Genomic DNA, 18,643 nt, shown 5'->3' with positions numbered 1-18,643 from the left:
AACAAACCCTAAAACCCTAAACAACTGTAAAAATGGCAATTTAAACAATTTTGTAGCTCAAAAAAAATAAAATAACAAAATACCAAAAGAAATAATGTAAGTGCTTTTATAAAATTACAAGCTTCACATTTCTGCCTTTAAACCCTCCAAAAATTGGCCACATTCACTTCCATTTCAAATGCCTCACTGTAACCTAAATGTTTTGAAAACCTTTTTTTTTTTTTTTTTTTTTTAAAGGAGGAGGAGGAACGAGTCTAAATTGATTTTTGTGGTAATCAGCATTATGCCACAAATACTGTCAACTGAGCATAACTTGCATTGAACCCGGAACATTCCTTTAACCTAACCAATAGTGTCCAAAAACAAAATGAGAAATAAAAGCACACATTCTGAAGAAAACATATCATCTTATGTCACTCCTATGACACTCATCTCACGTCAGCTTGTATGCTTGACTGGTCTCAAGCTGTGGTCTTCCGAGTCCAAAGTCCAGTGTCAATTAGGTGAGCTACCGCTGAAGTTTATAACATTGGAATAAGTGTGAAAATGAGTCTGTAATACAAGCGTTAAAGTGTGTAGTTTTTCAAATGATGTGCGAGAAATAGTGTGAAAAAACAAGTGTTTATGAAGTCATAATCAGCCGTTGTACTTTGTGAAAGTGAATAAAACCCACAGTTGTTGTAGCGCCTCTAGTGTTCATTTCATCAGGAAACTGCAGCGAAACGTAGAACGTGGCACGTTAAATTATTGTTATAGTAATGTTCATTCTATGAGACTAGGTTGCCTAAAAATGTGCTTAACACTTAAACGCATACCTCGGGTCTTTAGAGACCCGGGACCTAATTCCACCCCCTGTACCTCATCCATTTTTTGGAGTTGTGCCCACACATCTTTAGGATTCCTCAATCTATCTCTTATAAATATTGTAAAGCCCAAAGTATACTTTGCCTGTACGCATTCCGCGATGGTCCGTGCACAGTCTGCGTGACGTAATTTTCGTAATCAGGAGTGTCTGTGGATGTCCACGCACAGTGTCCGCATGCAGCCAGATTTTTCTGTCCACGCGGACTGTATGTAGACAAACGCACATGCGCAAGGTTGACTGTTGAGATAGAAGAGTCCACTAGGTGGCAGTACGCACAGTTGGGCTGTACTGTCAAGCAGTAGTTGAAGAACATATCCTTCTCTATCGTTTTGTTGTTGTTGTTCTTGCTTCCTCTAATGGCGGATCCTCAGTTTTTCTTCTTCTTTATCCTTCAGAGCAGATGTCCTGTAAATGACACGACTCGGTGCTGCCCTCTAATGTCTGGTAGCGAATAACAAAGCAATTGTACTGCGCATGTGTCGAATGCGTCCATTCGTTCTCATCCGCCTGAGGTATACTTTCAAAGCTGCGCGCACACAACTGTGCGTGAGATGGAACGGACTGCGCAAATTGAAGTATACCTGGGCCTTTACACACACAAAAATGGCAAAATTGCCAAAAAAAAAAAAAAACATTTGTATAATGGTTTAAGTATCAAAAGTTTATAGGGTCTCTACATTGTCATGTAAGAGTGTCGTTTTTTTTTTTTTTGCACTTCCATAAATTACATTTTTTATAATTATTTCATATCTATTTAAGTTTACTATCACAGGATATCTATTTCTTTGTGTCTTATAAGAGAAAAAGTACTTTTATCCAAATAAATACTAGATCATGTTGACTTCTGTGCAACAATGAATTCTCAACAGTGTATGCTTATACACATACAAAATATACATGCAATTTCTTACTCAAGGTGGCGGCGCTGTTTCAGTGATTGACTTGATTTACATTTGACATTGCTATTTGACAAAGAAACAACATCGAAGTATTTTATAGCAAGTTTAACACATGAACAGTATGATATGACTATTGTCATTTGGGTGTACTACTGAAATAATGTAAGTTGTGCATCTATTTAGACTCAAAATGTGCCTGTTAAAATACACATTAGATACACATAAGCTACACATATTTACCCATAGATTACACATGTGTAGATTATGTGTTATGTGTAGCTCAATGTGTTTGACAGCCAGTTGCATCTCATGAAATTGTGAAAATAATGAATCCTGTTCTTGGTTTGTCCTGATTTGTTGCAGTATCTCTTTAATTAATGAAAAATAAAACATCAAAACATATCAAAATATATGTTATTGTTTTATTATTGTCTTGAAAATATTTAAAAAAAATGTTACACTATCTGGGCATTTTGCACATCCATTTTTGATAGATATAAGTGCCGGGTCTCTAAAGACCCGAATATGTAAGAGTGTTTGGGAATATTACCATGCATTTAAGGGTTAATGTTATAACATCTAAATTAACTGGTTTTATTCAAGTTCAAAATCTAATTTAATATGACTAAACCAGACTACAGTCAGTTTTATCAATAAAAAAATTTAAGGATTTGATAAAGTAGAAATGGAACTTTAAAATAAAATGTAAAATAAATTAAGTAAAATATAAAATTAAATGTTTTTGTACCATTCCTGTTTGAATGTTTTAATGAAGGGGAGAGCTTGTAGAGGGCACAAATGTAATAACATGTCCTAAACAAATGTAAAAACAGCCCTAAATGTAACACCTTTTGTCCCAAATGTAACAACTTTTTGCCATAAATGTAAAAACAGGCCTAAATGTAACAACTTTGTTTCCTAAATGTAATGAAATGTTTCCTAAAAATAACAGCATTTTGTCCTAAATGTAATGAAGACCCTAAATGTAAGAACTATCAATCCTAGATGCAATAATTACCTCAAATGTCACGACTTTTTGTCCTACATGTAATGTAGGCCCTAAATAACTTTTGGTGCTAAATACAAGGCCCAATGTGTAATACGTTAAGGTGTTAAAATTAAGAAAAGCCCTGAATGTAATAGCTCATATGAATCATTTATTAATGAGTTATGAACAATAGTAGCCTATGAAAGTTTACCTCAATATTTAGTGGAAACCTATGAATCATTTATTAATGAGTTATCAAAACTAGTAACATGTGAAAGTGGACATTTAATGTAAAGTGAATGGGTACATGGATTAACATTATTTATAACTCATTACATAATTTTATAACCTTTAGGACCGTTTATTACATTTGAGGTTTTTGGTATTGTAATGTATTGACATTGTAATGTAATTTAACTCACAGGCCTATACGTGATGCGAGGAGTCATGATAACAAAGAGAGTAGCTAACTGGTAAATAAGCTTAAAATAAGCTAATCAAAGATGCATTCAATATCAAGTTTTTTCTGCAGTTTTGCTGAAGTGTTGTTGAGTTACCAAAATTCACCACTAGATGTCACTAAAGTAATAGCCTATCCAATACCGGGATAACAGGGATTTGTTGTCATGGCAAGGAAGTTGTAAAGGTGTAACTTCACACAGATAAGGTTAGTAAGAGATTTTATCACACTAAAATCATGTTAAATGGTGTGTATTTCAGCGTTTATGGACTGGCCCAATTCACTTCAATTTTAAGTACCTTACTGTAATTTGTATTATTATTATTTAAATAAATGAGGGTATATGTGTATATATATATATATATATATTCATATACATTCATATACATTCATTGGTGAGGTTCAGATGTGGACTTGATTGACTAGTAACAAACAAGTCATATTTTTAGTGGACTATTTACAACTAACATTTTGACCACTTAATGGACACATGACCATTCACTGACCCCCATACATTCAGCCTCTTTGGATACCAAATAAAAATGAAACATTTATGTCACGGCTGAAATGCTGTCCATGTGAGTGATACACCCCCTATCGCTGTATTTCAGGGATTAATTTCCCACCATGTTCTGCACATGTGATTGTCACGCCACTTAACTAAATACCCCCTTGGGGGCCAAGTCATGTAGCTGTAAGGCACAGAAGGTCCATTCTTCTCTTGCTCTGTCTGTGTTCAATGTTCTCCCCTACTGTGTCAACAACAAAGAAAGAGCTTCTTCTACAATGCTGTTCTTACTGAGTAGTACCCTAGAGGATGATGGCACCAGTATGCATCATCAGGCAATTGTTTAAGCACTGTTGCCTTTATATGTCATAGCACTTTCAGAGTTTGTAATTACATAATGCAAATGATCATTTACACATAAATACAATTGGAGTATAAAGTAACATTACAGTTCCCTTTTTTGTCCTGAAAAATATAGTCTAAACACAGTCGGGAAAAATTCCGAATTTAAAAATTGGCCCTCTAACAATTCATGAATTGGTCAACCCCTACAGAAGTTGAATTGAGATGACAGGAAGATGAATTTAAGGAATTGCATTTCAGGGAAATTAAACATAATAAATCTTTGTGCAAGGAAATGTAATTGACCTTCAAATCGTGATCGTGCCAAGGAGACTGCAGATGTCAAGATTCATAGTGAAAAAGGAGTTACATTTTGGTCTGTTTTAGAGGTAGACCGATATACAGGTTTTACCGATTAATCGGTGCCGATAGTTGCTTTTTGGAACTATCGTTACCAGCAAAAATCTATGGCGATATTTGCAGACAGTTTTTTCATCATTTCAAAATAAGAGTCACCATTGTGTTTCAGGCTTGTTTAAACTTAAAAGTTCCACGTTTTGCACCAAATTGATTTTAAGAACTATTGGCCCATTAATTGGTTAATTAATAATTTAATAATAATTTTCTTTATTTATCACACATTATACATTTGCACATATACAGTGAAATTCTTCTTTTTCACATATCCCAGCTAGGCTGGGGTCAGAGTGCAGGGTCAGGGTTATCAGCCTTTCCCACCACCTTGGTTATCGTATCGGCAAAATCCACTATCGGTCGACCTCTAGTCTGTTTCTTACCCAAAATCAATTGTATCGCTTCAGAAGGCACAGATAAAACCAGTCGAGTTGTATGGATTACCTTTATGCTGCCTTTTTGGAGCTTGAAAGTTTTGGACCCATTGACTTGCATTGTAAGGATATAAACACATATCTTTCCGACTCACGTTTATTTGTTCTCTAAATATTTAAAAAGATGGGGCTTTGTTGTTCTTAAAAGTGTGCTGTGTATTTCAGAGGTTCTCTATTATATCGTGTAATGCTTTATTTTTAGTGTTTTGGTTGGAATTATTTAATAAGAACAAATATTCAAGAATACATTTAAAGTGTTTTCTTTAGCCTTCTCACTGGCATGACTTTGTCTAATAACAGTTCGTAAAATGAATGTACTGTATTTGATAAACAATGCATAAAAATATGTCAGCTTATTGATGTCTGTCCCAAATGCACAGTTTTCTAACTCACGCACCCTCAATGACTTGCTGACTAGCACGTCTGGACTCAGAAGAGGACTGCAAGGGCATTGGGTGCCACTTGGAATGTTTTTTTACTACATGGAAGCATGTGTTTTTTAGCTGGCAGAAGTGATGTTTCAAACACGATGCGTTGCCGCTAGCTTTAGCATGTTAGTCAAACTCAGTTCAACACTAATATCTCAAATAATGTAAATATTCACACAGCGTGGGGCGATGGTAAAGCATTTGACTCACATTTGTATGGTCCTGTCTTGAAACAAACGTTTTGCTGGTTGCTACATTCACCTTTAATTGTTTTGTCAGGCCAGCAACACGGCCAGGTAACTCGGCCCTTTCCGCTACACAGGGCAAGCTGCGACTGTAGAGTGCATGAAGTGAACAACATTCCACAAATTTTCGGTTGAAGTAGTACATCATCCGGATACTCATAGTAAACTTCTTTTTAGATCAAAACTAGGCACTTAAAGGAATCACCGAACAAAAGGCAGCAAACAATCTAAAACTGAATGTTTTTTGGCGAAAATCGAGATTTTAATGTGAAAAGTGGATAAACATGCATTGTGCATGGCTGTTTGGAATGCCATGACTGCATGTGTTTGTATTAGTGTGAGTGTGTTTGGACATGTTTTACCTACACCCAGAATAAAAAAGAAAATATCTGAAACTAACTGGTTCTGTTATTCTTTGACAGGATAAAGTGAAAAGATTTAATCTAATTAATTTTACTGCAAACTTAAATGCAAACTAAAATGATTTTGGCAAAAGAAGATCTAGAGGTGGTTCTTACCGCTTGAGAGAATGACCAGGATCGCATGGCAGTGTTGCTGTACCTCCTAAAAAGATGGTGACAGAAATCAAGCATTTTAGATATGGCAAATTTTTGATAAACTGTACATCTGTACATCTAAAGCAATTTTAGAACACAAACAATAAGTAATAATATTTTAAGGGGTGAAAAATGAAATAAATGTTAGATTTTACACTCACCGAGCACTTTATTAAGAACACTGTGGTGCTCACTGGATGTGTTTTTGGCACCATTCGGAGTAAATTCTAGAGACTGTTGTGTGTGAAAATCCCAGGAGATCAGCAGTTACAGAAATACTCAAACCAGCCCATCTGGCACCAACAATCATGCCACAGTCAAAATGACTGAGATCAAAAAATGTTCCCCATTCTGATGGTTGATGTGAACATTAACTGAAGCTCCTGACCCGTATCTGCATGATTTTGTGCACTGCTGCCACACTGGCTGATTAGATAATCGCTTTAATAAGTAGGTGTACAGGTGTTCCTAATAAAGTGCTCGGTGAGTGTATATTCCCTTACAAAAATGTACATGATTTTACTACAGTAACCACAGTTTGAGGCTGAATTTGTTATTTGTGGTAAAACCATACTAACCACAAAATTAACCATGGTTACTAGTCACAGTATTATTACTACAGTAAAACCATGGTTAAAAACTATGGTTTACACACACAAAAAAACAACTCATGCATCCGAAATCACATTCTTTTGGTATGCATGCGAGTAGTGTGAATAGATTCTGGACATAGTTCCCCTGGGGATGTGGGCATTGTCCCAAGACCCGAATATACAGGGCCGCTTCCAGCTATAAGCAGGATAAGCGGTCGCTTAGGGCCCCCCAACCACCAGGGGGCCCCGCAAAGCAAGGTAGTTTATTATTATTTTATTTTTTTTATTTTTTAAATATAGTTATTTATTGTTATTTAAAGACATTTACTGCAAATTTGTATACAGTAGCTATTTATTTGTAATTTATTGTTAACTTTTTGTTAATTGTAATTGTATTTTTTATTATAGTAAGATTTCGCTTAGGGCCCTCATTTGCTTAGAAACGGCCCTGCGAACGTATGACCTTATAACAACAACAACAGCGAAAATGATCTGCTACAATTTTGTTAAACAAGCACCATTTAAGCACAAGGAACAACTTTCTTAGTATTTATATCACTTATAGTTGAGAAAAGCCGGCTCGCGGTTCTTTGCCATTTTTGTTTTTTTTAAATCCAGCGTTTTGAACGTGACGTCTGCTCAGCTCCACACTACCACAATATAAAAGGGGAAGTCACACCATGTCAGTCCTTGTGACAAGCCATATGACCTTTGGCCATGTGTTTACCTCCTCAGCATGCCTATTCCAAATGGAAGTGTTTATGTAGTTAAACACTAGATTACTGTATGTGTATGTGACAAGTGACACCACAATACCATCTCTGGTCTCAAACTGCAGTTGTATATTTGGCACATAACACTGCACTACTATGATTTACTCTGGGCACGTACGTTTAGCCTAGAGACATTTAAAGTAAGGTATGTCAATTATTTCTCAGTTATGCAAGAAATGCTTGACTGGTTGAATTCACTCAAATGTGTCACTGTTGTTTTCTAACTGTCTTGAAAAGGCTTCGAAATTTGTATTCTATCTTGGCATTTTGTAGATCCATTTGTAAAGTGTCGGGTTGCATAAAACCCGAGGTATGTAATGATGTTTGGCGAAACACCCAAGCATTTAAGGGTTAAAGTGTCCAAATACTTTTTTGGGACCACTTTATAATAGACCTTAACACATAACTGTGATCGTTCCAAATCCTGGGGTTGTCTCTTCTGTTCATGCTTGGGATTTTTACAGCATGATGTCATGGCACTATTGCACGCTATAAATATACATATAAATGGAGTGGCAGCCAGGCCACAGTGCATCTCACATCCTGACAGGAAGAATGCATTCCTGATAACCGTCTGAGCAACATTCATTTGTGCCAAGAATTCTCCTGGCCTTTTTGTTGGGTTTAGAGTGGATGTGCACTGCACTAAGCCGATACTTCTGGAAGTGTAATTTCATTCTGCACCCACCTGTTTATGAATGCGTTGTTGGAGGCCCAGTCAGGATCCTGTGGCAGGACATAAAGAAGTGTTAAAGTATGATCCTTACTGGTTTCATTTGCTCTACTATGGTTCAGCATTTACAGCATCTCCTCATTTGAGTATTCAGTTATTGCTGAACAAAGAAATAGTTCATCTAGAAGAACATGACCACTTTGGAGTAGTTGAAATAAATTTTGGGAGTCCTGCTGTGATATCTAAAAATTTCAACATGGTCTCAAATCAAGTTAAGATACCTACATTTTTGCAAAATGATTTTTATGTGGCTCGTTTTATGCATCACGGACAGTTTCTTGGTGAAATAAAGAATAGAAGTGCTAGAACAACAATGACTTTCACACAAATCACGAGTAAAACAGCAGTTTCTCACACAATGCTATTTTATGACATAAAAAAAAACTTTTACTATAGCATTAGAGCACATGACTTGTAAGGTGATACTTTTGGCAATGCATTACATAACCAACTACATTTATAAGTTCATTTGAATGTGATTAAATTACGCGGTAGCTCAACTGATAGAGGTTGTATTTATGATGCAAAGGATGGGATACGATTCCAGAAGAGCCCACAAGTTGATATATGTGAGCCGAAAGTGTCTTAGAAGCAATACAAAATGACATACATTTGCTTTTTATGACACTATCGATTAGATTTAGGTTTAGGGAAGAGAGGTCAATTTTGTTGATTTAAAACTCGATAGAGCATTAACCTTAAAAAAAAAAAACAAAAAAAACTAATCTATTTGAAAAAAATATTTAACCTCACTTTTAGCACCACTCAGTGGACATTTCACGTCAGAACTGTCACAATATGTGTAACTAACCACATAATATTGTATTGCAAAAATGTTGTAGGAAAAATGAGAAAAAAGGCTGAAAAATATTTTAAACAGCATTTTGCCAATTCTGTAAGCATTGTACATGTAGCCTTTATGACTTCATCTCAATTGAGAGACTAAATTGAATATTTGTACATTTAAAAAAATATATATTTGTCACATTTTAAATTAACTAGTAAACATAAAAAGTTATTTAAAATAGTAGAAAAACAACACTTTCCATTATACATCCATATACATTTTTACCTAAAATCTTGATGTTGATAAAAAGAAGTCGGACCCACTTTATATAAGGTGTCTTTAACTACTATGTACTTAAAGAGATAGTTCACCCAAAAATGAAAATGATCTCATCATTTACTCACCCTCATGCCATCCCAGATGTGTATGACTTTCTTTCTTCAGCAGAACACAAAGATTTTTAGAAGAATATCTCAGCTCTGTAGGTCCATACAATGCAAGTGAATGGTGAGCAGAAACTCCAGTGGTTAAATCAATGTCTTCTGAAGCGATATGATAGGTGTGGGTGAGAAACAGATCAATATTTAAGTCCTTTTTTACCCTAAATCTCCACTTTCACTTTTACATCTGAAATGTCACATGTGGTGCCTGTTTAGATTAACTTTCACATCTGAAAGTGAAAGTGGAGATTTAGAGTAAAGAAAGGACTTAAATAATGTTCTGTTTCTCACACACACATATTATATTGCTTCTGAAGATATGAATTTAACCACTGGAGTTTTAAAGGTTACTTCTATGCTTGCTTTATGTGATTTTTGGAGCTACAAAGTTCTGATCCACATTCACTTGCATTGAATGGACCTACAGAGCGGAGATATTTTCCTAAAAATCCTTGTTTGTGTTCTGCTGAAGAAAGAAAGTCATACACATCTGGGATAGCATGAGGGTGAGTAAATGATAAGAGAATTTTCATTTTTGGGTGAAATATCCCTTTAAGAATTTGATACTATGCACTTACAAACTGATACATGTTGTTGCATTATTCTTACATTTAAAGTACCTGCATTTAATTATGTCTGTAATTACACTGTTAACCTTACCCCTAAACCTAACCTTCACCCTTAACCCTAACCTTACTTCTAAACCTACCTGTACCTTAATCTCAGTAGCAGCAAATGTGAATCTTGTGAGAATTTTACAGAACAGCATGTAGTTACACAATAAATACATTGTGTTGCATGCATTTTAATGTTAATACATAGTTGTTAAAGACAACTAATTTAAAGTGGCACCAAGAAGTCCTTATACACGTTATGTCAACCAAGCCAAAGACTAGTGTGGTTTACATGACAAGGGCTCCAGTTTATCAATGACTAATCAAGGTCTCTTGTGAAAATTTTCAAGAGAGGTATAAGAGGAAAGTAATGATCAGATTACAGTGTCTGAGCAAAAAGTGTTGTATTCCAATGTGTCCATGGGAAAACAGGTCTCTAATGCATTCATGCCGAATATAATCTAATATGATGAGTAAATTCACACTCCATGCAAAGCTAGAGAATGCAGTAGGCCGTACGTCATATCGCAGACAGTATTACTGCTTATTTGATATTTCACTCAAGCAAAGACCTTAGCACAATGCATTTCTTCAATAAAAGTGAAGTACATTTCATTTAGCATTTTGCAAACAAGCAGAGTTTAGTCTTTTGTCAAATATGGGAAAACTGAAGAGGTTAATATGATTGGTTTATTAAGTGACACTAGTAAAGTAAGATGGTAGACCAAGGCAGAGCGAAAATGCGAGGAGAAAACACACAAAGAAATCAGAGGAAACAAACTCGTCAGTTCTGGACAAAACAACTCCTTTAACAACCTTTGTTTGCATGCATCTCTTATCACTGTATGAACTGTATCCCTTTTCTAGCTAAAACCTTGATGTAAAGCAGTTTGTTAAACACTTAAATTCTTGTAAAATGAACATAAACGGTCAGCTGTGCCAGAGATTATTTAGCAGAGATGGGCCACTTCTATCAAAATGAATGGGGAAAAATTGGAACGCCCAATGGCAGCCAACGGTCAACAGATGTAGAAAGGATCTCACCTTTTAGATACAAACATCGCCTGTCAATCAACTCGATAACGTGCATGCGCATTAGCTATACAAGCCGTAATCTGAGGTAAAGCAGCACAATTTATGATACCAGTGTTGTTAGATTTTACTGATGATCTGAAATATGACCTTTGATAGTAATCATGACCAACCGTTTAGGAGATTTTGTTTTTTCCCAATCAAGTAGATAGGAGCTGCACTGGCATGACTGGAAATAGCCTCCCGAGAGCATTCCAAAGATGGCCGACATACCAGAAAGACTTTGGTTGTGCCCAGTGTTGGGGAGTAGCTAACTAAAAGTAGTGACGCTACTAACTTAATTACATTTTTCAGTAGTGTGACAGTAGCTTAGATATTTTCACAATAGTGTAGCTTTTCCAGTAACATGTTACATTTTCTAAAAAATTGCTGTGTAGTGTCACAAAAAATTCTACATTTGTCAAAATATATTGCAAATGCAACAATAAAGCAGAGGGAGTAATCAAATACACTCACCACCTTAACCGTTCTCTCTCTCATGCAATGCTGGGAAAACCAACTCATTTAAGTAAATCGGTTCTTTCGGACAGTTTATGTCAATGAACTAATTTACATATATGATTCACTGATTCACTTGAGCCCGGCGCAAGGGACTTTGCCTTCTTTTTCGAAGCAAAGTATTTGGTTAATGGACCCTTTTCACACGTCCGGGTTTTGGTACTTGGAAGTAAACGACTGCATGGCAACTTTGATAACGGTGAATGGCAGCGAATGAGAGACTATGGCAAAAAAAAAAATGCTGCTTACCCATTTGCGGCAAAATCAAAAGAAAAACGGCCCTATTACGTTTCCACAACTTTAGAGAAAAAAGAAAAAGAGCACGATGGATTACGACTGTCAAAAGAGAGAAAATGACAAATTTACTGTCACCCTCACAGCAGTTGTACTAGAAACCTCATTGTATCTGTGGTAACTCCCTTTTTTTAAACTAATTCCGTAATGTTATAAAATCACACTAAAGAATAAAACATTTGCAAATACAAAAAGTTTGCCAGATTAACGGTTTTAAATAAGGCGAAAATGCGTCATCACAGTCTGTGAAAAGGGTCCACTGCTGCTTTTTATCACTATATTTTGATTGAGAAATATTAAATAGGGCGTTTCACAGTATATTAATATATATTAAAGTATAACTTTGAGTTCAATTTCATTTCGTAACCCTGTTTGTTTAACCCTTACGAAAATTAAGCATGCTTTTATTATCAAATCAAATCCCTTTGTCACTCAACAATATACACAAGTGCAACAGTGGGCGAAAGTCTTGGTTACTACAATATTACTATAGTACTATTGTAGTAACCATGCATTTTTTATTTTTTTGGCAGAACCATGGTTAATGATTGTAGTTTCTTCAAAACAGTAGTTGACTGTAGTTTAACTACTGGAAATTATGAGTAGCTTGTAGTTTGGGAAGCGAAACTGTTTGTGCCATGCTACATGATTCTTATGTCATGTTCATCTTTGTCGTGTTATGAACACAATTTCAAGCGATTTTGTAAACATTTAAAATACTACAGCTAATTCCATTATTGATCACTGCATACGATATAAAAACTGCTTAAGTGTTCACTGTAGTATTACATGGCAACATTTCACCTCCAACTGATATGAAAGACACTTGTAAGTGTATCTTCAAAAAAAAAAAAAATAATAACCTGACAATTAAATGAAGACAATACAAAATCATCTGGAATGGCACCTTTAATGGACATCCGCCACTAATGTGGTACAAAATACAAGTACGGTACAAAAGAGTAACTGTGAAGGCCAATCCTTAATACTGCATAATCCTTTCTGCATAATCCCATTGCAACAAAACAGACAAAAAATTCAGTACGCAGTGGACAAAGGAGCATTATTAGGAGATTCTTAAGTCATTGCAATACACTGTTTAAGCTTAAGCTGTCACTCTCAATTACAGGTTTAAAACACAAAAATAAAATAATATAATATAGATTGACTAGTCTAAAATGCAGGTGGGGTTATTTAACTGCCCCACAGGTGCAAATAATAAAGTCCTCCTCTGTTTCCTTGATTATTGTGCACAGTTGAAAAAAGATGAAATTGTGTTTTGAGGTCCAGAGTAACACTGTAGTTACACTATCACTTAAACCTGTTCTACCATGTTTCCTCAGCAAATGTGGTTTAATCTCAGCAACAGGAAAAAGCAAAACCAACTAATGGGTGCATACTGTAGATTTTGAAGAGGATAACAATGTCAAAGCTTTACTCTCAAAAGAATAGTTCACGCAAAAATCAACACTGCGTCATCACTTACCATCATGTCATTACAAAAAAATCCTGTATTATGATTTATTTTTAATTATTATATTTTTTTTCTTTTATGTGGAACACAAAAGGAGATATTTAGCAAAATATCCAAGCTGTTTTATTTATTTATTTTTTTTTCAAACCACAAAATCAGCTGGGGATTTATACTGTCAAGCTATAAAATGGACAAAAGAGCACCATAAAAGTACTCCATATGTGCTATATTCTAGATCTTTTATTTTTTAAATACATACGATAGACTTTGTGTCTTTTTGGAGTTTGACAGCATAAATAACCTTCAACTTTTATGATTTTTGTTCCACGGAATAAAGAAAATAATACAGGTATGGAACAAAAAAATTTGGTGAACTAACACCTTAATGAAAAACAAGAATAAAAAGCTAACATTTATCAAAAAAATAAAAATAAATAATAATCATAATAATAATATTCTATATACACACACTGATCAGCCACAACATAAAACCACCTACCTAATATTGTGTAGGTCCCCCTCATGCTGCCAAAACAGCGCCAACCCACATCTCAAAATAGCATTCTGAGATGCTATTCTTCTCACCACAATTGTACAGAGCGGTTATCCGAGTTACCGTAGACTTTGTCTGTTTGAACCAGACTGGCAATCCTCTGTTGACCTCTCTCATCAACAAGGCGTTTCCGTCCACTGAACTGCCCCTCACTGGATGTTTTTTGATTTGGCACCATTCGGAGTAAATTCTAGAGACTGTTATGCATGAAAATCCCAGGAGATCAGCAGTTATAGAAATACACAAACCAGCCCATCTGGCACCAACAATCATGCCACGGTCCAAATAACATTCACAGATCACATTTCTTCCCCATTCTGATGGTTGATGTGAACATTAACTGCAGCTCCTGACCCATATCTGCATGCTTCTATGCACTGCTGCCACATGATTGGCTGATTAGATAATGGCATGGATGATTGTTGGTGCCAGATGGGCTGGTTTGAGTATTTCTGTAACTGCTGATCTCATTACATCTATGGTAACTCACTTTTTTTTTAAACTAATTCCAGGGTAATATAATACAAAGTGTAATGAAACTGCAATCTCCAGAATTTACTCCGAATGGTGCCCAAAACAAAAAACATCCAGTGAGCGGCAGTTCTGCGGATGGAAATGCCTTGTTGATGAGAGAGGTCAACAGAGAACGACCAGACTGGTTTGAACTGACAAAGTCTATGGTAACTCAGATAACTACTCTGTACAATTGTGGTGAGAAGAATAGTATCTCAGAATGTTATTCTGAGATGCGGGTTGACGCTGTTTAGGCGGCACAAGGGGGACCTACACAATCTTAGACAGGTGGTTTTAATGTTGTGGCTGATTTGTGTATATCAGTATTGTTAATGTACCCATCTCGGAAAGCAATGCAAAATAGCACAAAATGCAAGATCAAAAACACTTCAAAAGCAAATTCAAAATAACTTACTCAACACACAAATGAGAAAACACAAACCATGATGAAACTCATAGTAACTTAGGAAAACAATTTCCCCAGTCCTCCAATTCCATCCACTGAAGGTTATTAATCCAAAGCAAAAAGACACAAGAAACAACAGGATGCATTTGTTTCTCTGTAAAATGTTCTGTTAGGAGTTTAAAAATGAGAGTTGACTAAGCTGTTTGGAAATACATGGGGTTTGGTAGAAATAACTTTTAACAGTTTTTGTTTTAAATCAGATTTAACAAATGTTTTACCATAAACTATGCAGAAGTGTACTGTTACATAAACACTATGAATTCCATGTACATAACTGTGGAAAGTTGAGGTAGATGTACAAGTGTAAATGGATTGATATACAAATCAATACTGTAGCTTACAATTCAATTTTCCCAAAAAGGCAACTGAACTAATCAGAGACTGTTTATCTAATTTTCCCCAAAAGCATTTCCAAACATTCATACATTTCTGAAGTTAAAGCTAAAGTGTGTAATTTCTGTAATGTAATTAATGTTTTCAAACAGGTTTCCTGTCTACTCCCCCATCTGCCGTTTGTTGGCAAACAGATAGCCCCACCCGAAAGTCACGCCATTGGTTGAGCCAAATGTTGTCTTGTCGGACTGGTCAAGATGTTTAAACAGAACAATGTTTTGGTAGCAGCACAGAGTGACATGTGCATGGCTTACATTTAGCTGTCTTTGACTATTATGGAGCCCCTTAGAGAACAAGGATCGCCTCCCTTCGCAATTACTTTTTCCATCCCTTACAAAACTTAACCATGGTTTTACTTAGGGATGTGCACGAGTAATCAACTAATCGAGTACTCATTCTGTACCAGCTAGTCGACAATTAAAAACACTACTTGAATATCGCAAATTGATTTCTCGCAGTTACAATTCAGTCCACTGGGGGGCGCTGCAGATGTGTGTCTACGAGGTTGTGGATGAGAGAAGGCATAATGATGGTGTGTAGTCAAGTGTGGCAATACTTGCAATATTTTGATTCCTATTGAATTATATTGTATTGGTATTCGGTTCTTGTTGGAGCCATGCAGACCAATGGACAAGGATCTGCTTTTATGGTGGAAAGAAAATGTGAAGCGGTACGAGAATCTCGCAAAACTTATCAGACCAGTATTTGTGTATGTGCGTTAAATCTCTGAACAAGGGCAGAGCACATTTGATAAAAAGTCAACTTTCACCACTTGTTTTTCTGAATAATAACATGTGAAATCATAAAAATGTGTTAGCCTTTATGTAGTTTAAAAGTTTATATACAGTATGTGCATAAACCTCATGCCATCAGTACTGGTTTCTACAGTATGTAAGCTCCGGGTGAGTACAAATATTTATAAAAAAGTTATTTTAAAATCTTTCTTTTCACCATTTTTATTAATGCATATTGTTTATTTCAACAAAATATAAAATTCACGTATGTGTCATACATGTTATTTTTAATTTACATATTAATAAGTAAACGATTATTCGTTTTTTTTGTGGGTTGGAGTACTCGACTACAAAATAATTTGAAAACACCCATTCCTAGTTTTACTACGATAACCATTGTTTAACTATTTGTTGTAAAACCATAGTAACCAAAAAAAAAAAACTATTGCGAGGGAACGCAAAACTATTTCAGAAAATAAATTGCCTCCCTGTTCTCTAAGTGGCTCTGTAGAATATTAACCTGGGACAGGAGAAATATTTAACGTAAAAAAATTACACACTTCAGTTCTACATCTAGTCATTTTAGACATGTTAAAGCAATCTAGTCAAATGGTAATATAAGCAAATAAGAGGCACAAAGACAAATCCAGAGAGTAGGAGAACGAAAGCATGAAAGAGACCATAAGAAAAGAGCCACCACAGAGCTGGACAAAGGCACCAAGGCGACAGAAAGTTAGCCCAGGGTGGGGGGAGAAGGCAAAGCTGACATTAGTGAGTCAATAGCTTAAGCCGTGTGATCCAACTGACCAGTAGCGAGGGCTCCGCAGGGGGTCGTTTGGGGGTGGATGTCATGGGGGTCTTTTTGATTAGGTCCTCATGATAAGGGATGGTGGCACTGTTGTGTAGGTCCGCACTGACCGTTATTCGGCTGTTCCGTGCGTGGTCTGCCTCATGAGTGAGTTTCTGTGCTTTGGATTTGTATGAAGATCTGGGCCCCGGGGCCTCCTCAACAATTGTTGGTATGCGTTCGTTGCTTAGGTATCTGTACAAAAGATCTTCACCTAGAGACCAGAAGATTTAAAGGGGTGTAACAAACTTAAATAAAAAAAAACTTTAAATTCATGTTCCAACAATCGTATATAGTATAGCACTCAATCTGAGAATGAAATATACTTGTTATTTAGTAATGAAATAAAAAGTCACAGAGGCTTTGCTACTATGAGTGAGTTTACCGGCTTTACATGGTAAGTTATTCAACAGGGGCGTTCACATGACAACGAACTGCAACGACTTAAAGTCATTCATTTTCAATTTGCGACAGCAACCGTTTGCGGTGCGACAGTTATTTTGTGCAAATGAACGATGCAATTTGGTAACTACTACTGGGAGTGCAGACAGTATGCCTCCTGACTCAGTTGCATACTGCAGTTGAGTAGGAATGCCTACTAGCCACCAACAGTAGAGATGATTCAGTCCTTGTCAGTGTGAACACCCCTCATGGCACCAGTCTCATACTAACATATGTCATGTTTACAAGAGTTATAGTTATAATTCAGAACAATGTGACAATTTATGGATGGACCGATATGGAAATTTTGGCCAATACGATAACCGATAATGCAATGAATTTGGAGGCTGATTACCGATATATTTGCTGATAAATCTATATCTGGATATATTGTAAATATACATTTTGTGTGTCTGATTACAAAAACAAAAGTATCATGTTATAAAACCACATCCGGAGCACTTCTAATGAAATCAATCATGTAAAGTGGATTATTGTTTTTATTTTAAAACAACTTAAATTGCAAAAAACATCTAAAACTTTTAAATCATTTACAAAATGTAGCCTACTTTGAACCAGTTAAATAAATAAATTTTACATTCATATGGCCAACTTTATTTAAATTTTATAAAATAAAAATAAAATAAAAAGCATAATGACTCAGCCATTAAATTAATTTGATGAGTCAGCTACTTTTATAAATACAGTGCATTGTACTTGATTCAAACCTGTGAAAAGACAAAACTAAGGAATGCAAACAAGTCTCAAACTCACTTTAAACTCAACATGTTTCTACACAACCGATAACTTTAAAATTCACATTTATCGGCCAATACCGATATTGTTGCAGATATATTACGCATCCTTATGACAATTTTCAAGTTTTAACCTCTTAAACTCTGTCTGGGTGGGGCCAGGAGTTAGTAATACATTTATGTAAAATATACTGTAGAGTATTGATGATTAAATATTACACAACAACGCAAACCTGAGAAACTCAGCCTTCCAACAACACCTAGATTAAGCTTATAGTCCACTCAGAGGCCGAGATATTTGAATAAACAGTGGGGAAGGTGCGTGGGATCACAAAATAAACTGAACGCATTTGGACAAGCACATGGCGAGTGCTCAGCTGCATTAGAGCGACACCTGCATTTCAGATCTGTATATTGTGATGGAAGGTGAAAAGCTATTTTTGCTAGTACTTGCTGCCATCTAGTGGAATGAACACTGATTGCAGGAACATAGAGCAAACAGA

General features: G+C 35.7%; 1 protein-coding gene across 2 annotated transcripts in view; it reads right to left on the bottom strand.

Moving 5' to 3' along the window:
* Positions 1-3,620: 3,620 nt before the first annotated feature.
* Positions 3,621-18,643, bottom strand: part of LOC127410952 (connector enhancer of kinase suppressor of ras 3-like) — an 87,784-nt gene continuing 72,761 nt past the window's right edge. Inside the window, exons 13-16 of one of the 2 annotated variants that reach the window (XM_051646240.1) lie at positions 16,905-17,158; positions 8,195-8,232; positions 6,102-6,147; positions 3,621-4,022 (exon numbers count right to left, since the gene is read on the bottom strand). In XM_051646240.1, coding sequence (XP_051502200.1) covers positions 4,008-4,022; positions 6,102-6,147; positions 8,195-8,232; positions 16,905-17,158 — 353 coding nt within the window. In that variant the 3' untranslated portion in view covers positions 3,621-4,007. Of the gene's footprint in view, positions 4,023-6,101; positions 6,148-8,194; positions 8,233-14,754; positions 17,159-18,643 lie in introns of those variants that run through there. The other variant, XM_051646241.1, reaches the window with a different exon arrangement.

Source organism: Myxocyprinus asiaticus, chromosome 20, assembly GCF_019703515.2.
Source record: "Myxocyprinus asiaticus isolate MX2 ecotype Aquarium Trade chromosome 20, UBuf_Myxa_2, whole genome shotgun sequence".
Classification (NCBI taxonomy): domain Eukaryota; kingdom Metazoa; phylum Chordata; class Actinopteri; order Cypriniformes; family Catostomidae; genus Myxocyprinus; species Myxocyprinus asiaticus.
Note: the sequence above shows the minus strand (reverse complement) of the source record. Positions and strands in the feature narration are given on the sequence as shown.